General features: G+C 31.4%; 1 protein-coding gene across 3 annotated transcripts; it reads right to left on the bottom strand.

The window, feature by feature from the left end:
- Nucleotides 1-45: 45 nt before the first annotated feature.
- On the bottom strand, nucleotides 46-27,925 carry MMADHC (metabolism of cobalamin associated D). 3 transcript variants are annotated; one of them, XM_051986453.1, is made up of 8 exons: nucleotides 27,713-27,811; nucleotides 27,291-27,385; nucleotides 21,228-21,372; nucleotides 17,017-17,234; nucleotides 13,861-13,969; nucleotides 12,035-12,165; nucleotides 4,349-4,435; nucleotides 46-2,770 (listed from the first exon to the last, which is right to left on the bottom strand). In XM_051986453.1, exons 2-8 carry the CDS (start codon nucleotides 27,297-27,299, stop codon nucleotides 2,576-2,578), a joined length of 894 nt encoding a protein of 297 aa, XP_051842413.1. In that variant the 5' UTR covers nucleotides 27,300-27,385; nucleotides 27,713-27,811; the 3' UTR covers nucleotides 46-2,575. The 3 variants fall into 3 exon arrangements, 2 of the variants coding, with proteins under 2 accessions (XP_051842413.1, XP_051842412.1); XM_051986452.1 differs by lacking the exon at nucleotides 27,291-27,385 and having other exon boundaries at nucleotides 27,713-27,925; XR_007952026.1 differs by lacking the exons at nucleotides 46-2,770; nucleotides 27,291-27,385 and adding an exon at nucleotides 5,938-6,148 and having other exon boundaries at nucleotides 27,713-27,925.

Here is a 27,925-nt window from a genome sequence, read left to right as displayed (position 1 = left end):
AAGAGCTATTAATACTCAATAACTCAAATTACAACTACAACAGTATTTTTATGGAAAAATACTTTATTCAATTCATTCAAGTCAATAAATTTATGGATAACTTGATACTTAAGTTGTCCATAAATCCTTTGATTTCCATTCTTTTAACAGAATGAAACCTTTGAAGAATATTACTTGACAAGCTATGTGTATACAATTTTCTTAAATGTAGACTTAAAAACAATTTTCTGAAAAATGGATATGTTGTTGCTTTCATCCTCTTTACATTTAGGTGTCTGGCTAATAATTTAGGGAAGACAGAACTACCTCAAAGGTGGATTTAGAAACGTAAGAAACTCTACTTGTAAAAATGTAGAAATAAGATTTTTATTTCTATCTATAAGCCCCTTCAGCGATTACCCTATTTATTAGTCAAGGCACTATATACTATATAATAAAAGCAGAAATGAAACATTTAAAATATGAACTTGGACCTTCTGGATGTTGACATGGCAAGGTATGGTTATACTACTGGCATAATTCAGAAACCTTTAAAGTCATACAGCTTGTGCAAAGTATTAAAATGATGACTGTACAACTTAAGCTGCCAAAGTAGGTACATATAAAAAAAATGAAAAAAGAGATAAAATATTTTCAAGATAAATGAAGTTGAATTTATCAGTGTTATTGAATCAACTCCAATTTAAACCAAAAAATAGTAGTTGATTTGGATATTCACTAATTTTGCAAGTATATTTCTTAGCCTTAATCATGGTAACGGTCAAGGGAGTGTGATGAAAAATAAGAACTGAGTTGGTTTTACAGGCATTTATTAGACAGTAATTGTCACTTTTTCCTTGTGGAAGGATAAGTGTTCATAGAACACTCTCCATGTTGACTATCTTAAATATCAACTTTGTCAAAACACTATTTCTTACAGCATACTAACTATATAAGAAGTCCTTGCTTCTTGTCACATTGCATCATTAACAAAAGAGAGAAAACAAGTATTTTTCAATGCTTTGTTTATCTAGCATATAGATAGCAGTAAACCTCTTTCTCCAGAATGGGGTGTTTTTTTTTTTTTTTGTTTTGTTTTTTTTGTTTTTTGTTTGGTAAATAGTACTCAGCTTAACAGGATGAATATATGAAAGGATAAAATCAAGTGCTCCAGCTGATGAATATAGTCAGATCAAAGTAGTAAAGAGTGAAGAAATAATATTTTGAGTTGTACCAATGCATTAAAAGATACGTAAAATATGAAGTAGCAGGAAATACTTAAAAACACTGGCAATGTAAATGACTACTGACGAAAAGAACCATATTATGAGGTCATTTCATAGCATGGACCTTAGGAATTCATTAGGAGTTTTATTGAGATGGTTTCACATCTAAAATGTTTAGAGATAGAAGGGAACTTAGGGATTATCTTTTTCAATCTCTCAATTGGCAATCGATTTAAAAAATGTTGACTGTAATGTTCAGTACTGGAAAAAAAGAGAATCATTACTTTTCTTTACAATAAGTGGTAAGAAAATTTTCTTTATAAGCATAAATATCACTGTTACCCAAGCTAAATATTAATCAAGGAAGGTAATACTAGACCTTTTCATTTCCATGGGTCATTAAATAAGTGTTTAATATCCTCATTTTTTAAACTCATAGAACTCAAAATACAAGGGCAATGAATACTTTTTGATATGTTACATATTCTTATTATTTTCATGGTAGTATTGGCATAAGACCAGTGATACAAGATTAGTCTTTTCAAGTTTATGTTGTCAAAAAATAAGTTCTGTCATTGACTGAGGTATTCTGTAACAAGCAATAGTTTTGTTTTATCACTGGATCACAAAACTAGATTTGGCAAAGGAAACAAAAACGGTCTATAATAACCATATGTCTACATTTTCACATATTTAAATCCAAGGCCTAAAACATCTTAAGTCATATCATCATGTTGATGTATGCATCTTGACACAAAATAAATCTCTATAGAGAGTGAAAAAGATGAAAATATTAAAACCTTAAAAGTTTTAAATTTGAAGACCAATTTTTTTTTAAAATAGAAAGTTTTGCTTTTCCAATAAACATGGAGAAAGATTCTTAACCTGAATGTAAATAATGCAACTACAGTTTACCAAAATTGTAATACTTGATTAAGATTTATAGGAGTTTGAATTTAAAATCTTTTAGGAATGAATTTGAAATGTATCACAATGGGAAAAGAAATATAATCTTTATCTTCTTAACCTGTGATTTATTTTTGGAAAGATATAAGTAAAACTGAAAATTTCAAATATAAGGAAGCTATAGCTAAAACTCTCTTTCCATAAACATGTAATATGAGCAAAAGTTTTGGCTCCATATGAATCACTGTTTTTATACAATGTAGGTGGTTAACAAGAATTAAACAACAATACGAGGAGTGAACATTTGTCATTCTTTGAAAATCTCATAAATCACATAAACTCTTATGTTTACAGATGTTGAAATAACTTTTTTCTTTAACCTAAAAATGAGTATTTTAAAAAACTGAAGACTTTTTGACAGAGTTTATAGATAAAGTGTCAAGTACAAATAATGCAGTTGCCATCTAGTTTCCACTTAATTTCTTCATAATGCAACTATCAGTTGTGGCATTCGTGAAGATACTTCCAACAACCACATGGGTACCCCAAAGACTATGGCGAATCACTTTGCAGCAGCCAAGATCATCAACAGAAAATCCCAATTGTCGATAACGCTCATCTGTTTCAAAAAGAGTGTTGCTTGTATATGGTCCAAAAAACTAAGAGAAAAAAAATTTTGTAAGGTAGATATTTATTATTTGGAACCAATGAATAGGAATAAACTGTTTCTAAACCAAGTGGATATTAACTTAATGGCATAAGTAAGTTTACTTGAAAAACAAAGAAACCATTAAGATACATACTTCAGAATAGTGTCTGTTTTTCTAAGAAACAAGGAAATAATTACAAATGAGAAAAATTGCTCCTCTAAATTAAAATACTGCTTTCTACTCTTCTTTGGTCTTTCTTGTTTGAAAACAAAATCTAGCACATATCATATTTAATTCCATCATTATATTCTCCTTTAAGTAACATCTTAAGCATTATCTAATTGTAATTTTCCCTAATTGGCAAAAGAAAAATGCTTGCTACATTACATATTAAAATTATATCAGTTTTATTTGGATAAAAATATGTAATGATTTTGTTCATTCTACAATAACTTTCAAAGGGACAGGAATTAGATATGTGATTTTAATCTTTTATGAAAATCTCAAGTGAGAAAACTCCTGCTACCTAAAAAGGCTAGCACCTTTCATGTAATTTATAGTTTTAGAGATTTGCCTGGTACACTGATTCTGTTTCAAAGCCACTGTGTCAGAAGCAAGATTTGAATTCAGTCTTCCTAGTTTTAATTGATTATTCATGATACTTCTCACAAATCCTGTACATGTGTAATATTTTATTGTGGTTAAAATTCTTGAAGTCTAATATAAATTCATTGTTCTTAAAATACAAAAACATAAATTTGAGATTTTAAATATTAAAAATAATCATAAAATAACTTAACTGACCATAAATTTTCACTAAGGGTCAAGCTTTAAAAATATTGGCATTCCAAATATTAATAAGGATGACCTTAAAACATACTTTAAGTAATCTAGTTTTTTCCTTAAAAGAATTTGGAGGGGCAGCTAATTGGTGCTGTGGATACAGCACCAGCCTTGAAGTCAGGAGGAACTGAGTTCACTTCATAACTAGGTGATCCTGGGCAAGACACTTACCCCTAAATGCCTCGGGGGGGGGGGGGGGGGGGGGGGGGCGGGAAAGCATGAAAAGAATTTGGAGTCTTTTGTTAGGAAAGCCAATTTAACTCAGTATAGATTTCTAATGTTCCATGAAATAGAAAACAATCAGTATAAATTGAATATGCTTAGCTTGGTACATAGTACTGTGCCAAATACTAGCGAGACAAAGAACAAAAAATGGTCCATGTTCTTAAGCAGCATAACAATAGGGGAGACAATATATAACCATCTAGACACAGAATAGAGATAAAGAACCTATGACTAGTTGGGAAGACCAGGAAAGGTTTCCTTGTGATCTAATAGTGATCATTACTTATGTAAATGTTGATTTTATTGCAAAACAGACATTATGTTGACTTTTCAAAGTACAGATGAAAAGCTGGAATGAGAGCTTTCCAAGTGTCACTCAACTATGATTTTTAAGCAATATTTCTTGAGGTTTAAATTAACCTCCCCAAACACCTATTCTTTTTAGCACTATAAAAGTGTCCACCTATTTCAGTCCTCTCCAATCTCAAATATGCTAGCTTTTATAACCTATTTACTCACTGCCAATCCAGATGATGGATCAATAAAATCAGCCCAATAGCCTTCAGTACGCAAAGCATAGCAAATTTCTTTAGCACCATTTATAAACTGCAAGACAAATAAATGACAAAATGTTTAGAACATTTTACAGTTAATTTTTATCATAATAAAATAAAATCTTGAACAGAACATTTTTGCTTAGAAAAGACCACTAACAATACTAAGAACTAACACTAATAATGAATATTAAATTACTAATCTATTATTTTTGCCAAATGCAAAGAGTGAGGATTTGAACATTTTACAACTGCTTTGATCATTAAAGCTGATTATAGTCTCAAACTTGTTAACCTTCATTTAAGAAGTCTAACAAATTCAGCAACATTCTAAGTTACTTCCTATTTAATGAACTATAATTCAAAGTAAGTTCTGTGTAGATAATTGCCCATCTTTCCTTCGACAAATCCCCAAATGGCCTGTAGTTACATTTATCTTTGGAGGAATATGAGTATTAAATAAAATACTAAAATATTAAGAGAGAAAACACTAGGTCACTTGCTGTTCAATGAATGAATATTGCCAAATTCATTTCAATAATAATCAATTAAAAACTGTATTTAAAAATTGTGATGTCAACTAAAATAATTACTCTTGAAGGCTTACAATCTCTTCAGAATCTAAATTAAACGTGAAAACATCTATTTTATCTACACACACACCCATCCACACACTTTTCTAAAGCAATAGAACATGAATAATAATCTGAAAGTATTTACTCTACTTAATGATCAAAGCAAAACAATATTAAAACAACTATTATGTACCAATTAGCACCTACCAAATTGATAGAGGTAGACAAAAATGAAATGATGGTAGGATTATGGAAAAACTAGATACACCCGCACATAGCTGGTAGTACTGCATAAGATTTTCCAAAAAGATTTTTACCAATCTGGCAGTTTATTTAGAATTATAATAACAATAATCACTCCCTTTGGCTCAGTGACATTCATTCTTGGGATTAAATTTTGAGATCATCATCCAAAAAGGAAAAAAAAAAAGCTGCTCTAAGATATTTTTAACAATGTTATTTGTAATTACAAACAAAACAAAACACCAAACCTCTACATCTGACAATAGATCAAGACTAAATAATTGTTGTATATCTAATATATTGGAACATGATAATGCATTTAAGAGCAACAGATATAAATTTGATCAACTCAACAAACTTTATATTAGCTAGTAGGCACTGTGCTAGCTAAAAGACATACAAAATCCAAAATCAAACAAGTCCTTTTTTTCAAAAGGACTATCTTCTACCTAGGGAACAAAATAAATAGTAGTAAGGCTTAGAATGAAATTTGGAGATGAAGCATTAATAATTAGTAGAGGAAAAATAAGGTAAAAGTAGATGGAATCAGAATTGAGATTTGAAGAAATATGAGAGGTAGGAGGACAAGCATATCAAGCATGGAAATAGCCTGTGCCAAGGTATGGAGGTGGGAGATGCAATGTTGAGTTCAGGAAAAAAAGCACATTGATCAGTTTAGCTGGAATACAGCTATCATTACGAATAACAACAATAAGAAAACATTTATACTGCTTACCATGTGCCAGACACTGTGTTAAGAGCTTTATAACTGTTATTTCATGTGAGGTAGGTGCTATTATTATCCCCATTTTATAAGAGGAAACTGGGGCAAACAGAGATTAAGTGATTTGCCCAGAATCACATAGCTGCAAAATGTCTGAGGTTAGGTGTTTGAAGCCAGGTCTTCTTAACTCCAGAGGGGCACTCTTAACCACTGCGCCACCTAGCTGTTAAGGGAAATAAAATGAAATAATCTGGAAAGGAGGACTGACTGGAGCCAGACTTAAATGCCCAAGAGTAACAACTAAAAGTTCTTTAGGAGAGTGAAGTCAGATACATACTTTAGGAAGATTATTTTGACAATGATGTTGTCCAGATTATAGCTTTCCTTCCAAGAAGCAAGCTGCAGTCACCAATGTAGTGATCTTTGACCCCAAGAATATAAATTGACATTGTTTCCATTTTTTTCTCCCTCTATTTTTTAGGAAAAGATGGGACGAGTTGCCAAGATTATTATTATTTTTTTTACGTTGAGCTTCAAGACAGCTTTTATATTCTCCTTTTGCTTCTTAATTCTACTTTATCTTTTGCCTTCAGAGATTGGAATTGCAAAGCCTAAATTAGAAGTGAGTGGTGGTTATATGAAAGATGTTGTGAAGGCAAAAACAATAAGACTTGACAGCTAATTTAAGTAGCTCAGTATGAAAATTATATACTATATTTGTAATGGCAAATGCATTTTCTCTGAAGTTAGGACCTGGGTTCATAGCTTGCTTCTGATGCTAACCACTTGTGTGATTATGGGCACATCCATTTAACCTCCTGAGGCTTTACCCTCATCTCTAATAGAATGTTTGCTGATTTGATCAAATTTATGCCCATTGATCTTAAATGCATTATGGTGTTCCAATATATTGGAAATACAACAAATTATTCAATCTTTCTCTATTGTCAGATATAGAGATCCTTTTTGTTGCTGTCATAATTACAAAATTAATTTTTGTAATTACAAATAACACTGCTTCCAGGACCTTCTCTAGTCATCCTGATCTATATCTGGGCACTGGACCCAAATTTATTTGTGGGGAGTGGGGGAGAAACTAGGTGAAAAAGGCTCAATTGTATAGATATACTTAAACTGAGACCTGCTGAAGACCTTAGCTTCTTAGAAAAGCCAAGCTCTCCCATTGCATCCAGGATCATCTCTAGTCATCCTGATCTGTCTCTGGCCACTGGACTCAGATGGTACTGGAGGGGAAAGTGAGGCAGGTGAACTTGCACAGCCCTCCCTCACTTAAATTCAACTCACTTGCATGTCATGACTTCATCTCCCTGATGTTATAATGCTCTTTCTTTGAGAAAGAAGGACAAACAAAATCTCAGTGCCTTAGGCCGATAATGTCAAACACAAAAAGGGAACTACTAAAGCCATCTAAGAATTGCTACAGGTGCATAATTAACTTAGAAAACCACATATTTGTATTATCTATGTTCTATTGTATTTTTATTTACTTTATTAAATTTTTTCATTTGCATTTTAATCTGGATCTGGACACACCTGGAAGTTTTGTAACCACATCTTTGAAATCTCTGCCTTTGAGGTTTTTTTTTTCCCCCCAGCTTTAGCTATATAATCTCTATGACAAGATATAAAGGAAAGTATGTACACAATTAGGGATAAAGGGAGAAATAGGGATATGAAGATACTAATAAAATATCATATTCTTTAAAAAATTTTATAGTAAATTTCAATTTGATACTATTGAAATCTTACAAAAATTTATACTATACTAAAAAAAAGGTACCAATTTATTAAAAAAAAAACCCCTATAAACTTTGATGTACATATCTTCATTAGCATTTCTCAATTTAAGAAATGTTGGAGGGAAAAATGAAATCATGTTAAGATGCTATTGTATCACATCACTTCCTACTGCAATTAAAAATCCAAAAATAAAAAAAGTTGTTTCAGAGGCAGTAAAATTGCCCATCACGAAAAAGCATTTTTCAGTGGAGGTGGAACAACCATTTGTAGATTTTGTAGAGGGGATTTTTGGTCAGTACTCTTTGAACTAGGCAACCTCTGAAGTAACTTTCTAGATTATTTTCCATACATGAAAAAGAAAATACTTTTGATTCTAAGCACTAAAACTAGATTTAGAATTTTTGCAAGCAAAAAACCTGAAATAGCCTAGCTAACATTATTTCTTCTCTTTTAAATACTAAAAACAATCAAATAGAGTCATTACAGAAAAGAATGCAATCTTAATAAAGTCGGACTCTTTGTTACAGTAATTATTTTAATAATAAAAAGCAAAATAAAATTTAGTCTTACCTATTAGAAAGATGATTTTGTTGAAAATAAGGTTCATTTTTAACAATTTTCTTGAGAATATTTCTAAACAGCTAAGTCTGTCATGAACTTTCATGTCTAAGGTTAATACTCTTAATCTCCTTATAATGACTTCAACAGAAAAATCTATGACATTACTAGATTAGATTACAAGGCTAAAAACCACAAAAGTGCAAAATGATTCAAATATAGAATATTTACACACATACATCCACCCATCCCTTTAGGCAATTTTGATGACCTTACTATTTTTTTGTTGTAATCTTTACAGTATTTGGTAATGACAATCATAAAGGCATTTTTTCCCTCTCTGAACATTCCAAAATATTAATACTCACAATTCTGAACAAAGCTAGGGAGAACAACTAAACAAAGACTTAAGATATGTACTTTTGATTTCTTTGTGGTGGTATTAACACAAAAGAATCATACCAGAAGAGATGATACACACAGAGTTTTTAAAGGATAAAGTGAAGCTACAAAATCTCAAACATTGCTCGTCCTTTGTTCTTGAAGAGGACCAAAATGACATCACTATGTTAGAGTTGAGTTACAGTGTGTCTGACTGGCTGATGAGATCACTGGCATCTACTGGAACAGATCTGCTTTACTTTTAATTATACATTATCTGTAACAAGCAATCCTCCACTGGACAATAATTTATGTGCAATCTATGTATATGCATACACCTACATCCACACACACACATAAATACTTATTCTATAAAGAGAGAATTCTGTAACAGTAACCTGACAAAAAAATTTCAGTTGTTGTGAAGTTGTTAATACTATAGTATGTTAGAATAGCTGTATGTCTTCCTCATAAGAAGATCCCACAAAACAGTTTGAAATGGATAAATGACAAAGCATTTATTAAGGATTTACTACTAGCCAAGCACTGGGAATGACAGAAAAACAAAAAACAGTCTTTGGCTTTAAAATACTTGCATTCAACAGGTTAAGACAAAACAATAAAGAAAAATGGTGACTGGAGGGTGTTTGTATGTGTATGAGGGCATGAAGATCAGGGGTGTGACAAGAAGTTGAGTAGATTTTCAGTGCAACTGATGGACATACATTCCAGGAACTGGTCCTGTGGTGCAGATTATTGTTCTCAGATTTAAAGGTAGAAAGAAGGGAAAGAGGAAGTACATGAAGCATTGAGTAATGTAGTATCACAATGGATGGCAATAGCAAGATGAGGGGATCTGAGTTATGCCTGATTCACACAAATATGAAGTAACAGAGAAAGGATTTGAGTCCAAGGACTCTCATTTATGGAGCCAAACATTCATTCATAACTTAACAGCTTTAAAAAGAAATGCCTAGGGCAGAAATTTCAAATGTGGTTCGCAAAAGTTACAAGTGTATTCAGAACCAGATTAATATGCAAATGGCAAAATTTTAACAAAATAAATAAAAATACAATAGAACAAACAAAATAAGACTATATGGTTTTCTAAGTTAATATGCACCTGTAGGGATTCTGATATGTCTTTTTGTATTTGACATTACCGGCCTAAGGCATTGAAATGTTGTTTGTCCTTCATTCTTGAAGAGACCATGACATGAGAGGTGATGCCATGATGTGCAAGTAAATCGGATTTAGATGAAGGAGAGCTGTACAAGGACCTGCCTCATTTTCTCTTCCTGAGCCATTTAAGTCCAGTAGCCAGTTGTAGATAAGGATGACTGGAGATGGTCTTACGTGCAATGTGAGACCTTGGCCTTTTTAAAAAGCTAAAGGGTTCAACAGACGTTGAACTGAGGCCATACTCATTCAATAATAATTAAGACTAGATAGCAATTGAGGCAAAGAATGTTCTCTTTCACCTAGACCAAAAAAAAAAAAATCTATAAATCAATCAATCTAGGAGAGGAAGATTCTCAGGGTTTTGGGCCAAAGAAGAAATGATTTCTATTTACATTCAATCAGAACCCAAGCAATAAACAGAAGGAGCTTAGCCTGGGACTTATCAATGAGAATCAGAGTGATTTTAGTTTAAAGCATGGTCCTTAAGAAAGAAATCCAGCCAGTAAACCCTAAGATATCTGGGGAGGGCAACTATAGGTAAAGGTATGATACACTATTTGGACAGAAGAAAGGAAGGAGGAAGAGGAAAGGGAGGCAAGAAAGGAGAAAAATTTGGAACACAAAGTCTAACAAAAATGAATGTTGAAAAGTATCTTTATTATATTTAGAAAAATAAAATACTACTGGAAAAAATAAATGCAATATGCAACCCACATAAACAGGAGCAGCATCCTCAATAACATTTTAAACTGAACTGTTAAATTTGAGAACCACTGATTGTGAGAACTGCATGAGGATTTAGCTTCCATAGTTAGGAAACTTATGATGAACTTGAAATTTAAGAAGTAAAGATTAGGACACAGAACAAGAAAACAAAACCAACAAAAGGAAAGAGGGTGGAGGATTCATACTTGAAAATGAAGGGAAAATGTATCAAAAGTGGGGATTTAGAACAAGAAACACATACTTGAAAATGAAAAGAAAATGTAATCAAAAGTGGGGATTTAGAATAAGAAGCAAGAGATGGGGACTTAACTACAAGTGGAAGAGAAGATATAATTAAGGATTTACATTGGAGGGGAGAAAGGGAGAAGAATTAATGAGGTAATTAGTGGAGATTGCCACTCTGGTGGATTAGGTATTTCAGGATAGAGCTGTAGCCTCTATAGTATTCAATGGGGAATCGGGGGAGAGACCTGTGTTTCAGGTATTAAAAAGATTACTGATTCCAAGTGTTCTTACTCTAGAATATTCACTACTGTAGTGTGTAATTAAAGACTTTTTAACTTCATCCTTCCCAAGTCCAGTTGAGTTATTTCTCAAAATGATCTAATAGATATGCTGTAGTTTACAGCTACACTACTAAGTCAGAGTTAGGGCCCAACAGAGGTCTACCAAGCACCTTTTATTCAAACTGCCGCTCATCCTCATTTTTCAACTACAAAATACGAATGATAAATATAGTATTTAGGGTTGGTATGAAGATCAAAAGAAAATGTAAAGCGCTTTATAAACTTTTTAAGTGCTATATAAATGTAATCTATAATCATTACTTTATTCATGTTTATTAAGAGCAGAGGGGGCATGGTCACTTCTTTTAAAATATTGAGCATCACCTCATGCCTTCCACTATACATCACTATGGACTATAATATAATACAATAAATACAAGGCAGAATGAGATAGAGAAAAGAGCTGGGCTTAAAAGCGAGGAGAACCAGGATCTTGCCCCTCAAACTTGGGCAAGTTGCTTTTTTGAAATTTAGATTTTTCATCTGTAAAATGGGGATACCCAATGGATAGGATAATTATGAGGATCAAATGAAAATGTAAAGTGCTTTCTAAAACATAAAGTGCAATATAAATGTCAGCTATGAATGTTATTAATGGATATAACTAAAGGTTATGATTTTAAAATGTAAATACATTTTGATAGACTAGTATGTAGAAGAGAAAAAGGAGGGTAGAGGAGAAGCAGAATGGTAAAGTGCATAGCAGGCTGACTTTGGATCAAAAAGGCACAATCTGAAGTCCAGCATGACCATAGACAAACAAATTTAAGTTTTTAACATTCCAGGCAAATCTCTAAGAATACGAAGCTTCAGATGAATTGTCAATCCACTGGTGGATAGTTTCCACAAAATTCCTTATACCAACTATATCACAAATCCATTACATCCACCTCTGGGGGGAAAAAAAAAAGGTAAGAAATAACAGGCATACATACCTTTTCTAACAGCATTTCTCTTTCATTTTCAACCTCCTCACTCCATATGGTCATATCATTTTTGGTTTTCTGAGTTACAGTTAGAACCACTAGTTTGCCAGAATTCACTTCTGGAAACATTGATTCAAAATCTAGCGAAAGAATAAAATTAACATTATGTGGATATAAAAATTCTAATTTTAGTCTTATTTTCTTCTTATTTGATTCTAAAAATAAGTGCCAAAGAGTTTCCAGAAAATTATTTAACTCAAATGGGTTGCCATGATTATATTTATTTAATGACCTACTTATTAGCCTTATTCAAATTATTTTTAAAAAGTAAAATATTGCGATATCTCATTTTTAACAGATGAGGCAAGATCATACTGATGTTGGAGATGGTATCTTTGAAATTATGTCTTTTCTAACTCGAGTCCAGTACTTTTTCTACTAGATATTACAGCTTCTCAATAATGATGATAATGACAATAATCATAACAGTTACTGTTATTATAGAAGTATTATTTTAGAAGTATATTTAGAAGTATTATTACTTCTCCTTCAGATTGTTTAGAAATAGACTGAAATTTTATATTTAAAACCTGGGCTCATCCTTATTCTCCACAGACTAGACTTCATCTAAGGTCCTACTCCAAAGCTTCAAGACATAGAAGTGACGTTGGCTTTTGGAGACTATGTTGACAAAACAACAGACTCTCTGAAGGAAAGCTTATTTGAATTTTGAAGAGGCTTATCACCAAAATGATCAATTTTCTTTGATCACAGCAATTCATGCAGGTCCTTCACTGAATGCAAAATGATTGCAATATCCCTCTGTGGAGGGGTGTGAATGCCAGTGATATCATAAATCTTTTAAAAGTATTTAAAGAAAGTTAAATAGAAATCCCATCATTATTATCTTGGTAGAGTTTGATCAGAATGTGAGCAAAGTATTTAGGGGAAGAATATATTACTCTAGTATCTCAAAAAAAAAAAAAAAAAAAGAATACTGCACTTTCTACAAGGTACTTTTTGCCCTTAAGAATGGAAAATAATACCTAAAATAAGTCCAATTATTTTAAAAGATATAAACGATTTCTGAAAGTAGAACAAATTTTGGTTTTCTAAGATGAACTCAAAACTTATAAATTTATTTCCAAATTACTTTATATTAAGAGATTAAATCTCTCCCGTAATTCTATTGACAAACACACGTACAATAGAACTAAGTAAAATCAGGTCATTCTTCTGCAACTACTTTTTCACTTTATGGATAAAATAAAGGCTCAGAAAGGTTTGCTTCAATTCATATTATTTGGTAAGGCTTGTTGTAGGGACTGGAACTTCAGCAGGAACTCCTACTGGTATTTCAGTGCAGCAAGCACCGAGTATTTTAGAATCATTTTCAGGGTTCATAAAACACACAATCTGGTAGAATAAAAGTTCTTAAGGACAGTGGCTGTGTTTTTTTTTTTTGTATTTTAGTAACTCTAACAATGCATAGTAGGTGAATTAACAATAATTAATAATCACAATTAATAATTAAATAAAAATTTAATTAATGTTTATTTATTTGGTACAGTCATTTTCCTATTCCAAAATGGAATTTTTAAAAAAAGGACAGCACAAAAGTGACAAAGCTGAATTTCCTCCTTGAGGAATGTCATTATGGGGTATATATGTTGAAAAGTGCTTCCTGTGGTCAAGGTAAAAGCATTCAAATATCAAAGATGTATTAAATCAATGAGATTTAAACAAATATCACTATTAGAGAGCATTTTCCAATGGTAAGAAATTTACCTATGTTATCTGGTTATCAATGTCACAGAGGATAAAATATACTATACCTTTTCGAAGAAGCTCTGGACATGTTTGTATTACACATTCAACTTTGGCATTTTCAAAATAAGTTTCTGCCCTATTAATTTCCTGTTGTTCAACAGGTGCATCATTGCCCTAAAGGGAACAGAATAATAAGTAGATAAAACCTGCATTTTAAACAATCTGTCATCTTATTGAGTTGCCTCTAATTAATTTGATTAAAAAAAAAACCAGGCTCTAATCACACAGAAGTGGAGGTATGAACAAGTCATTTTTATAACATATCTGTCAAATTGAACTATTTCTTCCAAGAAATGGATGAAGAGTCTCACATATGTAAATGTGATAGTGATATTTATTTCCAAGATTTGATTTTCATAAAGAATACAACATGTAATAGGTTACAAAATGTATAAAAACTTCAGAATTATGTTGCAGTGACACCTGTGAAATCATCTTGTAACATTTCACTACCTGCCTTTTTTGTAAAACAAAGACACTCTTAATCTATGTGGGATTCTTGTGTGAGATAATAGAAATAATTATGGAGCACTTACAAAGAGATACATGCTGTCATTATGTATACAAAGGAATGACTAACTTAACTGTTTAAACATGTATTAGTCTTCCAACAAATACTCTCTGTATATTACCATATTCTGATCAAGTAAAAAAAAAATTTTTTTTTACTTGCCCACCCTTTTCTTTAAGCCTTGACACACTAAGAAAGTACTTACAACTTATACAAGTTTTGCCCTTCTTCCTTTTTGTCTTGTTGAAGAAAAATTAAAATAATTTTCTACTCTATTAAAATGAAGAGTTTCCTTATGGAGTTTGCTCACTAATTTGAGAGGTCAAAGGAATTTTAGATATAATTTAGATTCTCTATTATGAATTTAAAATAAAATTCTATATAGAGAATTAAAAATTCTATTTAGAATAATTTTCAGTCTATATATTTGGGAAAATAATTTGGAATTATGTTTAAAAAGGGCTAAAACATCTATATCTTTTGACCCCAAAACTATGCTAGCTAGTCATATGCCTTAAGAAGATCAAAGACAAAAATCACATAAACACAGGTAGAGTATGTGTTATATATTTATATTTGTGTGTGTAAATTATATCTACTCACATGTACTTTTTATATATTAAAAATATTCACATCAGCACTTTTTGTGGTAAGAAAGAACTGAAAACAAGTTCATCAGCTGGGAATGATTGAACAAACTGTGGTACGTTAACGGACCATTACTGTGTTGTGAGAAATTATGAATATGAAGAACTTAGATAAGTATTGGATGATTTCCATAAATTGATAAAAGTGAAGCAGAAATCAGAAAAATAAACATATTCGATGAAAACAATGTACATCAAAGAAACAAAAAAAGAACCCGTATAACTATAAAGATCAAATCTGATCTGAGATAAAAGATGAAAAAAATGTACTATCATTCTGGATTCTTTCCTGGGGTGGGTGGTACTATAAGTATATTGACTGGATATGCCATTAAATTTGGTTATTAATTTTGTTGAACTGCCTTTCCCTTTTTATTTTTTGTAATAAAGAATAGTTCTTTAGATGGAGAAGAGGGAAGGGATACACATTTAGAAATAAAGTAATATGAGAAAAGATAACAATATTTTAAAGTATTTCTATTAGATAAAGGGTATACAAATACAATAAAAAAGCTAAGTTCTTATTATTTTGGCATTAGTTACTGAAATTCTATAATACATAAGGTGAAGGAAAAAAATCAATAAAGATCTGTTCATTATGAGGAATAAAGAGAAAATGCACATGATGTAGTAGAAAACTTTTGAGAAAGCTAGAATATTTAGAGATAAATAAGTGCTAATATTATGGTATGGCAATAACTAATGTGAATCTATTGAAAAGATCCTTCACTTTAATTTTTTTTTGGGGGGAGGGTGCCTAGTAACACAAAAATCAAGAGGATTATGTTGATACACTATAAACTCTCTAATTCTTTCTCAAGAGACACCAGAAGGGTATTAGGCAAATTAAAATTTTGTCAAGTTTCTGAGCTTGCACCTATAGAAATTGATGTATGGGTAAAACACATTTCAATGGTAGAAGAATCAAATATTTTAAAAAACCTATATTACCATAATACCTTCTCATATTATGTGATATTCATATCACATACTCCTACTATTCTTCTATAGGACTCCACTCAAAATGTTTAAAGTTCTTCCTATAGGTCACTGAACACTGTATGAAAAGCAATAGAGTGCTTTTCTACTTCCTTAGCCCAAAATAAACATGTTTCACAAGTATTAAATAGAATAGTATGAATATGCTTATACACACACACACACACACACACAAAGCCCAAAGAAATTATTTTGCAGCCTGAATTAATTACAAATTTCTTGTTCCTAAATTCCATAATGGCAAAGTAAAATTGGGACTGGAAGAAGTATGTGAATAATGATAAGCATGCTATGTAAGATATTTAAACACTATGCCTTAATTAGCATTTATTTAAAAAAAAAAACGGGAGAAACACATTTTTCTACAAATGCTAACTAAAAGCCAAAATTTATTTTATTTATTATTTATTATTTTTATTTAATATATTATTATTTATTATTTTTGGGTCAGGAATACTTTTGCATTAGATCCGTTCCAGCTATAGTGTACTCATGCAAATTTAATCAATTAGCAAGTAGTAAGTAGTTAAAATTCTGCTAAAGGTCAGGCATATTTGGGGAAACAAAGATAAAAAGTCAAATAGCATCTCCCCTCAAGTAGTTGGTATTCTTACAGGTAACCCAATTCAAATACATAAAAAATATATAAAAATAAATAAGGTAGCTTTGAAAGGGAAAGCAGTAACAGAATCTATAGAACAAACAACTATTAGACAAGGGTAAACATTTTTAGCACAGTATACCTACTTAATAACAATTAATATCTATGAATATTGAAAAGCAGCATGACAGAACAGATAGCTAATAAAAGGCTGGCCTTAGAGTTAGGAAAACCAGGTTTTCAGGAATTGCCTCTGACACATGCTAGTTTTGTGACTACATGCAAGCCACTTAAGTGCCTCAGATAACGCCTCAAGCTAAATTATATTTGAATTGTCAATTTATAATAGTTGAAGTAATTTCATACATTTTTTACCTTTTTATTAGACAATAACAATTCTTACCTCAAATTCACTTACATACTGTGCCATCACAAATTCATGCCTTTCACTTGATAAAGGCTCTGCTAGGACATCAGGCAAAGTTCTATGAACTGGATTTTTCTTTTGTAGAGCTGTCCCATTGAGGTGACAGTCAAAACCTATGTTTCCAGGGAGCTGAAATCTTTGATCCTGGGGCCCAAATGGTCCCATTGTTTCATCTGGCCACACAGTTCTTGAACCTGGAAAAAAACAGAAATATTTCCGCCCCCCCCTCCAATTTTGGCACAGAAGTCATGGCTATGATTTTTGCAAAGAAATTCTTTTGAAAAAACACTTTGAGGGGAGGGAAGGAGAGAGATAAGTTCTTAACAATGGGTCTCTTAAGAAGTATACAAACCATTTATATAAATTCTATTTATCAAATAAGATTCAAGGTTTACTTAGAAAACAAACATGCTTTAAAAATTTAATCATAAGATATGGACATTTCAGTTTTAGGTTTTTTATTTGCTTTTTTTTTTTTCCTGGTTGAAAAAAAGATAGCTGTATTTGAACTGCCACACTTATTGGTTTTAGTTAATCTTTAGAAATTCTTCTATCTACTACAAATTCATCTCTTGCATTGTATTTCCTACCTCCAGGGTGTGGCTCAACAGTGACTTAAGATTTTCAACCAAGATAAATAGGAAAACAATGGTGCCACTAATGTAAGTCAGAAACTAGGTGAAAATCATGAAGCTTTTTGAGACTTTAGGAAAAATCCATATATTACAAAAATATGATATGATTCTTTGGCTTAATTCTCTATGGAAACAGACTTAAAATTTTTTTCCTTTGCTTTTTCATATTTAAATTTTTACGTGGATTATTCTTGGGGGAAAAATACTACAGAGTTGGCAAAGTCATTTCATCAAGTTATATTAAGCATAATTCTTATTGAACATAAGAAGGAAAAAAAGAAATACCAAATAAAAAGACCAGTTATTAATCACCTGACAGACACAAGCAGCATTAATGCTGCATGTCCATTTCCTAGCCAGCTGTCTTCAGATTGTCAGTGAGATAAATAGGACTCCCAGAAATTTTCATTCCTAACTAATCTTAGGTTTGGTATGGAAAATAGTTATGATTAAAGTAGTAGTGTAATATCCACTAAATTTTGTCCAACATTTCAAAAATGTTTAATTTATATCATTATTATTTAGACTTAATTTCAATATATGGATTTTAACCTTATAGGCCCCTGAGCCCTAAATAATAGTTCAGATTTTCTTTAAAGTTTTTCTTTAAAGAAAAACAAAAGACTAAATAACCCCATCTTGCTGAGGCTGAAATACAAGATTCCAAACCTACTGTTAATTTTCCAGGAGCATTAACCTGCTTTTTTCTAACTTGGGCTGGTTTTCCCTTCCCAAGGATATTGGTATACCTCAGTACCCACTAAACCCTTCCCCCGTGGACTCAGACTTGGTGTAGAAATACTGTCCTTTACACTACATATAGCCATTCAATTTCAACACGTGCCACCAACCTGTTCTTCTTCATCTGGACCTGTAACATCCATTAGGTTTCTGACCTGATCTCTACACTGGGGATTTCCTGAATCCATGACTCCTTGTAAAAGCTAATTAACTCATCTTTGACTCACCTATCTTACTGATGGGGCTTGTTCATTCTTCCCTGCCCTTTCCCCAGCATAAAACCCTCCTCCCTGATTATCCATTCCTGTATGTGCCATTTTTCCTTTAGAATGTAATTAGAAAAGGACTATATCTTTAAAATCTTTGTCATCAGCTCTTAGTACAGTGCCCAAGCACTGCATATAATATAGTAATAATATATTATACCATATAAGCACCTAGAAATGCTTTTTATTTTTTTTAACTCAACTCTGCTTTTAAAATTTGCATTATTCCATAAAAATGTTTCTACATGTTCCTATTAGCGGTGGCCTTATTTGTATTACATAATTCCATCACATTAATGTATAAAATTAAATAATATTTAATTATTCCTGTTAAATATATAGGTATTTGTAGTTTTTTGTAATTACAAATAATTTCTTAATGAAAATTTTAATAAATTTATTTTTCTTGTTTATGACACTTGAAAAATACAACCTACATCACTAACATTAGAATTATTGGGACAAACAGAATTGTAATCAATTTTTGTGATTTTACTGGGTTCTACTGGATTATTCTCCAAATATATATATTTCTAATTTCATTAGCAATTAATTTACCAGTTTCTCCATATTTTACCATTATTGAGTTCTTATTTTTCATTACATTTGCCAATTGTGATGTGGCATCTCACAGTTATTTTAATTTACATCTCTTTGATAACTAGTGCAGTTGAGTTATTTCAAGTGATTCTAAACAACATTGACTTTTCTCTTTGGGAAATTAGGGTTTTTGACCATTTTCTTTATTGCAGACTTGGACATTAACTGTATAAATTTTTCAACAGTTCCTTATGATTTAAATGTCAGGTTTTTAATCAATTTATTATATCTGTCATAAATACTTTTCCAATCTTATTTTTTATATTGTTTCTGATTTGAATGTTGTCAAGCATATCTTTCATCCCTAATAATTTCTATTTGTTGAATAGAAAAAAGTTATCTTTCATAAACTGGGATAAATTTTTCTCTTTTCTTCCAATTCTTATATAGTCCTAAAAATAAAATTAAGCTCATCTACCTGTTGATATCGACATATAGCATTATATATGGCTCTAAGCTCTTCTGCCAAGTTGCTAACTTTCCTATTTTTCTAAGCATATTAAATGTTGAAACCTTTAAGGTTTTTATCATACACACATTTATCACATTTATATATATATATATATGTATATGTGTATATATATATATATTTTTTGATATCACATACTTAGTTTTTTAAAATGCCTTTTGTTTTCCTTTTTAAAGGAAGTCCTAAATAATATAGTATTATTAGATCAGATTAATATAAAATGACCAATCCCTCAATAATTTATGTAATTCCATTTAAAATATAGAAGGAATTCTTTATATACCTAAATGAAAACAGCAATAATTCTTATTTTTTGTACCCCAAAGCACCCAGTAACCAAAACTATTGCTAATCAATTTATTATATATTCTGAATTCTGACGGGCAGGCTTTATTAGTTTAAAAACTATCAGATTTTTCATTTTATTTCTGATATTTTTATGTGCTTGATTTTTCCCATATAAATTTCAACAATATTTAATTCTATAATTAAATCTTTTGTTATTGTCATTATAGTTTCATAAACTACATATAATTTGTAGAGTATTATCATTTTTATTTTATTGATCTAGCCCATTCATGAACCTTTAATTTCCCTTCTAGTCATTATAGTTTTACAGCTATCCTTAAACTGATCCTATGTATTTTTAGGTAGGTCAATTCCCAAATATTAGATTTTTTTTGGTTAAAAAGAGTTCACCCACTATCTGTGATCCTCTATAAAAAGTTCTTAAGATAACGATGAATAGTGAAAAACTGTAGACAAGAGATACAGATCGTACATTAAGTTTGACAATGAAAGTAGAAAAATTATAGAAATTTGAGGAGGCAACAATAAAATAATCATGTTTTATAGGAAAAAAGTTAATGTAAACATTTGAAGGTAGGGAAGAGAAAAGAATGGAATAAAATTTTATATAGCCCCTAAAATATTCCAGGCACTGGAAATGGATTCTGCTATTGTCAAAGTTTTTTCTTATAAGGTGGAGTCCTCCTTAATTTAAATTTTTATTATCAGGCAAATACTTTACGCATTATATACCAGCTTCATTATTTAATAATGACAAGCTGGAAAAAAAATTAGAAAGGAAAAATTTCTTAAGATGTAAAATGTATTATTTTTAAAACTTCAAATCAAAACAGTCATTTCAGGAAGGGGAAGAAGAAAAGGGAATAAGTATTTAGGGTCTACTGGGTACTAGGCACTATTTATAACAGGCTTTTTTAAAAAACAAGTATCTCATTTGATCCTTACAACAATCTTGTGAATTAAGTGTTGTTATTATTTCCATTTTACTTTTGAAACCGAGGCACAGTATAGACAATATAGATATGGGAATGAGGAATGAGATTGCATGGCAATTAATAATGCTGGCATGATATATTTCCATTTTGGGAGAAAGGGAGGATATACTCAAAATAATTTGCTGCAAGTGTAAAAAATAAATCAAATCATATAAAAATATCTTTTACTTACATATATCTGGAGGTGCAGTAGCTACATGAGACTCATCTGAACCTGAAGATCCAGCAGTGGAAAAAGCTTTAGGATTTACAACCCTCCTAACTAAAGAGTAAAATCCTGGGAGATATGTAACCAGCCTGGCTCTATTACAGAGCACCTAAAATTAAAAAAGGAAAAAAAAAAGATGGAACAGAAATGCTCTATTTCTTTATTTGCACATATCTCCTTGGTAAACACTTATATTGAAGTACAACTGTTTCCAAAACTTGCCATTAAGATTTTTATTTGTATAACTCAACAAAATGTAATTGACAAGCATATTATTATTTACTGAAATATTAAGTAGGATTTTTAAGGATAAATAATCTTTCCAGAGAATAAACCAGAGGCCAGAACAGTGTCATTCATGTAACAGACCCTTCAATGTTTAAAAATTGCCTTGTAACAATGTATTAATCACTAGAAAGGCTAACATGCTTTTTTAAAATGTAAGATGATGACTGTAAAGATAAATTTTCCATGTGAAAGATTAGTAAGATTCTATTGATAGTCTTTTCCTTTTTGTAAGCACCTTGAGAATACTATGGAATGTTAGATGTTTGGTGTCTTCACAGGGTTAAGAGGTAAAAAGGCTAAACCTTTGAGCTTAGGCTCATGAGTAAGGTCTAACACTAACCTAATGCTAAATCTAACTAAACACTAACCCACACTTGTTCAACATATCATAAGCTCTAATATTAGCCTAATTGGTCTCAGCCCAAACTTGCTAAAAATATTTCATAATGTAGAAAATTCGGGTGATTAAAGGTGAGGCATAAAGATTTAATACAATGGGATAGTTTTGAAATAAAGAAAAGATTTGCTTCGTTGAAGTTAAAAAAAGTAGAAAGTGATCTTAAATGTGAAAAAAAATTTTTTTAGAAAGATTTACTTATTAATTTAAGAACTGTATATAATAACCAAGATTAAAATTATAATGAAGCAAATTAATGAAAATAAAAATAAATGTACAAAAAACAAAAGTATATAAAAAAGACAAAAACCTCAAGTTTTACCACTTTTTATAATGAACTTTTACTTAGCTTTAAAATGCTGAACTTTATACTGTCATTTTAAAAATATTTATCCAGAGTCTAGACCAGGGTCTTGAAAACAAAAAGACTTAAGAGTTTACTAAAATTATGACAATTTAATACAGACCTAAAATAAGGTGTTTTTATGATAGTTGCAAAAAAAAAAAAGTTCGCCTCCAAAACTTTTGTTTGTCCAGAAAAAACTTAACTGACCTTGTCCCCATTTACCATTATAACACTAAGCTACTTCCTCTATTATTAAGCTAATAGAATACAAACATGTATATGCAGTAAAAAAGTACAAGTACTACTTCTTCCAGGAATCTTACTCGTTACTGCTGATCCCCAACAATTTTCCCTCACCACCCCTAAATCATTTAACATTTATTATCATTGCCACCTAGTTATGTATAGCTTTGCAATATTTCTTGAATCATTTAATTTTTCTTATGTAAATGTCTTATTTAACTATTCATGCACTGATTCAAACAATCATTGGATAACTATGAGCAAGGTACCTGCTATGCTGTATTTTCATTTGGGAATATAAAACTCACATTAAGTCAAGCATATTAAAACCTGGGAAGAATAAACACAAAGAACTATAACAAAACTAGAATTTCTTCATCTAATTCTTTATTCACATTGAGCAACATCAAGATCATCATAAGGGGAACTCAAGAGGTGGCATGATATTGTTACAATGTAACAAGATACATCCAGATACAGGAATTTAAGAATTTTATACACTAGATTCCAAATGATCACCATTCTTCTGAACACATCTTCTGAAATTACTTTCAGAGACAATTTGTGATGCACAAAAGCATTGTTACTTTTTATTCCCTTTGCTTTGGAAATTTACTGGTTTGAAAGTATTCACTTTTCCTACTGATGTTGCCATTTGCAAAAATCATTGAGGCTACAGAAAAGAATGTGTTTTCAAATCTTAATTGAATTCTACAAATGTTTTAAATAATAGCAACATTATTAGAATAAATATAATTGCTACGCAGCAGATACCATTCACTGGGAATGTAAGTTTTAATATATTTATCAAAAACACATTCAATAACAGTCCTATCTCTTAATAGAGAATAAAAGTCTGACAAACAAGGAATAAAAGGAAGCAAAATAGTGGCTATTGCTCACTATCCTAATTTACTTTATTTTCTCAACATTAGCACATCAAGTTTCTTTTCATCTAATAAGTGTTTCAACAACAATAAAAACTTAATTTAATCATGGTATTTCAATGCTTTTAATTTAATTGTAAATTTGCATAGCTATAGATCAACAGTAAAGTGAATATCAGATGACAGTAGCTTGTTTTAACATTATATCTTTAACCTGAAGGATTACTGAGCAAATGGAAAAGGGAGGGGAGTTTTCAGGACAGACTTATTAGATACTATGATTTCTAAGTATGCAGATACAAAAATTAAAAGCAATGACCAAAGTCAAAAGTAATATGCATAAAGGACATGAATATGATTAGATTATGTTGGAGTGATCTCAAAAAAAAAGTATGAGAAAGAGAGATACAATGGGAAAAGGGAGAGGTGGAATAGAGAGAATTTTCTCACATAAAAGAGGCATGAAAGGAAGAGATCTTACAGTGAAGGAAAAATGGGGAGGGGTAATGGAATGCAATGCTTGATTTGGTTCATAAGGAATACAAATACATACAAACACATAAAAACGGTCTAAGTTTACACATATACATATAAATGTGTAAGTCTATGTATGTACACACTCTCAAATCTGTACAGAAATATAACTTAACTAATAAGGAAATAAGAAGAGAAAGGAAAGGATGATGTAACAGAAAGCAGATTAAGGTAAGGAATAGTTAAAAGCAAAATAGCTTTTGAGGAAAGACAAGATAAACAAGAAGAGAGACAAAAATTTGGAATTGGAGGGAAATACATAGCTAATAATCTTAATTGTGAATGGGAACAGGAAAAGCTCACCCACAAAAAATAAAGTAAATAGCAGAATAAATTAGAAACCAAAATTCAACAACATATGTAATATGTAGGAGACACATTTGAAACAAACAAACAATTTTTAAAAGGGCTAGGAGACAATCTATTATACTTTTGCGGAAGTAAAAAAGGCAGGGATAGCAGTCTCATAAAACTAAAGAAAAATATTAATTATTTAATATTAATTAAAAGGATAATTAAATAAATTACATTTGGCCAAAAAGAACCACAGACACTGAAGTAATTCTCAAAAATTTCAGCAAGTTTCTCTGATAAAAACCTCATTTCTCAAATATATACTGAGGATACAAATATGTAAGGCAAATTTATAAAAATAGTTATTCTCACACTCATAAATGATCAAAGGTTATGAATAGTTTTTAGATGAAATCAAAGCTATCTAGTCATATAAAAATGCTCTAAATCACTAGAGAGGCTAATTAAAACAACTCAGAGATACCAGTTTATACCTCAGAAATGACAAATCCTGGAAGGGAATAGGGAAAAGGGGGTACATTAACATATGTTTGATGGAATAATGAACAAGTCCAATCCTTCTGGAGACATTATGGAACTATAATACTTAAAGAGCATAAAACTGTACATATCCCTAGATCCAGGAATATTATTACTGGGTGTTTAGTCTAAAGATCAAAGAAAAAAGGAAAAAGGGTCTATATGCACAAAAATATTTATAATAGTTCTTTTTGTTGTGGTACAGAACTGGAAACTGAAGGTCTGCAATCAACTGGGGAATAATGGCTGAATAACTTGGGAAGTGTATGAATGTGATGGAGTAATATTGTGCTACTAAGAAATGGGAGGAGTGGTTTCAGAAAAACATGGCAAAACTTGTATGAATGGATGCAAAAAAAAGTGAGAAAAATAGAGTGCACCGTGCACTGTAATGGTAATGCTGCTGTAATGATATCAGTTATGAAAGATTGATCAATACATTGATACAAGACAACTCATTATGGAAAAAAAACATACTTCCAGAGAGAGAACAAATGAATGATGAGTACAAAATGAAGTATAATTTTTTCATTTTATTTTTCTTGCTTTGGGAGGGAGGAGATACATATAACAATGAACTATGCTTTGTATGATTTTACATGAGTAATTGATATTTTATTTCTTGCCTTTACAATGGGTAAAGAAGGAAGTGGAAGGGAAAGATTTTGGAACTCAAAATTTGTAAAAGAATATTAAAATGATGTAAATAAAATTTTAATGTCGCTGTTAATCATAGGTCTAAATCAGATGAAGCATTTTCAAGTTAGAAACAGACATGTATAATAATCACATACATAATGAGATGTCAGATTATTTAGATATATTAAGATCCTTTTTGTAAAAGAAAGCATTCCTCCAAAATTAAGAGAATATGCTTTCCATTGGAATACTGCAAGATATATATGCAAAGTACTATATATAAATTATATGTATAAAAATTGATTTAGGTCCTGTCATTTAATAAACATTAAATACTATACCCTGTGTATCAAAGATATATATATATATATATATATATATTACAAAACTTTCCTTGTAAAAATATAGGCTCTTTCTAACTGAATTTATACATTCTTCAGAAATCACTTGAGTTTACCTAAGAGTACATACTTTGAGAGGACTCTGAACCTACCAATAAAGTTATGAAAATGTATGTAAAATTTTCCTTTAAAAATGCAGGAACCAAATGTTTTATATATACAATATTTTTATTGCTGGATAAGGATTTTCCTTTGTTTTACAGATCTGGCATTAAGAATCATGACTAAAAGCCAATTAAAAGTTACTATTTATTGTTCTCAAGAATGTATCATGCTTTTGTGGTACTGGAATCTGATATTTCTAGCTCATAATTGATAATTCTCCAAATCAGAAGTTCTTACTCTGAGATTGTGGATAGATAACAGAGGAGCATCAAATATTTTTATTCAATAACTTTGCTTCAATATATTTATTTTCCTTTGTAATTTTATATATTTTATTTTATACTTTTAAAAACATACTGAGAATGGATCATAGATTTCACCATACTATCAAAGGGCTTCACAACACACAAAAAAAGTCATAAACCTTTGCTCTAAGTAGAATCAAAAGTTGTTTTTTTTTTTAAAACAAATGTGATGTTAAAAGACTGATAATATCTAGGAGAAGCATTATTTACATGATTTTTGTTTTGCATTCATTTTTTAATATTAAGTTCCAAAATATCTCCCTTCTTTCATCCCCTCCTAAAGCAGGTAGTATGATACCCATTATACAAGTAAAGCCATATAAAACAATCATATTAGCTATATGGAAAAAGGAATATTCTCTATTCTCTTGGTCCATAGTGGGGACTTACTTAATGCCTGCTTTATTTATCCATAGAATTTATACATGGCAATGATTATATGAAAGGAAACTTTTAGCGAACTTGTTCCCCGTTTTGAATTCAATTTAATAAAAATTTATTAAGTATCTACTATATCCCAAGCACTGTGAATGAGAAGGAATTGCATCCATAAATCTAAAAGCTATGGAATTAAGTAGAGAACCAAAGACACTTATGACTCAGTGAAAGAACTGGATCAAACCCCATTATATTAAGAGCACTCAAATTAATCTATAAACTTTAAGTGTCTAGTATGTACTTAATACTGCTAAGCGCTGGGAATACAAAAGGTCAAAATACTCCAATTTAATGGAGAGACAACATACAAACATACACCCAAAGCTAGCTATGCACAGGTAAGTTCTTATGTTCCTATTCTGAGTTATGCTTTCATAATATAAGCACCAAAATTTGGATTGTGATGGCAGACTGCTTTTTTGCATCTTTATGTATTCTTACAGCGCTTAGCTCAGTGCCTTGCTAGACAGCAGGCACTAAATGTTTATTGACTGAATTCCTCACCCAAGAAAAAAACAATCCGCCCTTCCCCCAATGCTCCCCTCATCAAAACATCGAAGTTTTTGCTGCAATTATCGCTAGCAGTTTATGGACTCGATAATTTACTCACATTGGCCATTTCTGGTGAGAGGAAAATTTAAAAAAAAAAAAAAAAGTTTTTTCTTTTCTTTCTTTTTTCCCCCTTTCCTAAATGGCAAGTTCTTCCTGGAGGAGAAAAGACAAAAAAAACAAAAACGAGTTGATGACAGGCAGTGACTGAGCTTCACAACCCCCACAAGTACTTTTCTTTTGCCCAGATCCGGAAGAGACTCGAAGGCTGGGACCCCGAACTCCAACAGCCCCCGCCCCACAAATTTCTAGCCCAGAGTGGGGGGATCAGGGCTCTCAGCGGATTCCCCGAGTGAGTCTGTGACAAGGCCCGAGAGAGACGTCGAGAAAAGGACAACTCGTAAGGACCAGAGAAAACGAGGCGAAAGCCACTACCAGGAAGGTGGCAAAAGGAGGGATTAATGGGGGGCGACCAGGGTTTACCTGCGCTCTAGCTGCCGCTGGAGGCCAGGAGCCCCACTTTCTGGCCTCCGTCAAAATGGCTTCAGCGTCGTCATCGCCGCAGGAGAAGGTGGGAGAAATCGCTGCCAGAGAGCATCGAGGGAAAGGAACGCCAAAGTTCGATCGAGCGGAGGGAGGTGCGGGGAGGTGGGAGGAAAAGGAAAGCGAGATTGCACGCATGCGTAGACGGCCCAA

This window comes from Antechinus flavipes, chromosome 3 (genome assembly GCF_016432865.1).
Source record: "Antechinus flavipes isolate AdamAnt ecotype Samford, QLD, Australia chromosome 3, AdamAnt_v2, whole genome shotgun sequence".
NCBI lineage: Eukaryota > Metazoa > Chordata > Mammalia > Dasyuromorphia > Dasyuridae > Antechinus > Antechinus flavipes.
The sequence above is the reverse complement of the archived record's forward strand: the minus strand, read 5'-3'. Positions and strand labels throughout refer to the sequence as shown.

Excerpts from the sequence above, each read along its gene's own strand:
- MMADHC (XM_051986452.1), bottom strand. The coding sequence starts at position 27,910 with ATGCGTGCAATCTCGCTTTCCTTTTCCTCCCACCTCCCCGCACCTCCC. Across the intron at positions 13,970-17,016 it reads AGTATGTAAGTGAATTTGAG|GGCAATGATGCACCTGTTGA; the intron begins GTAAGAATTGTT and ends TGTTCCCTTTAG. Across the intron at positions 12,166-13,860 it reads TCCAGAGCTTCTTCGAAAAG|ATTTTGAATCAATGTTTCCA; the intron begins GTATAGTATATT and ends TTCTTTCGCTAG.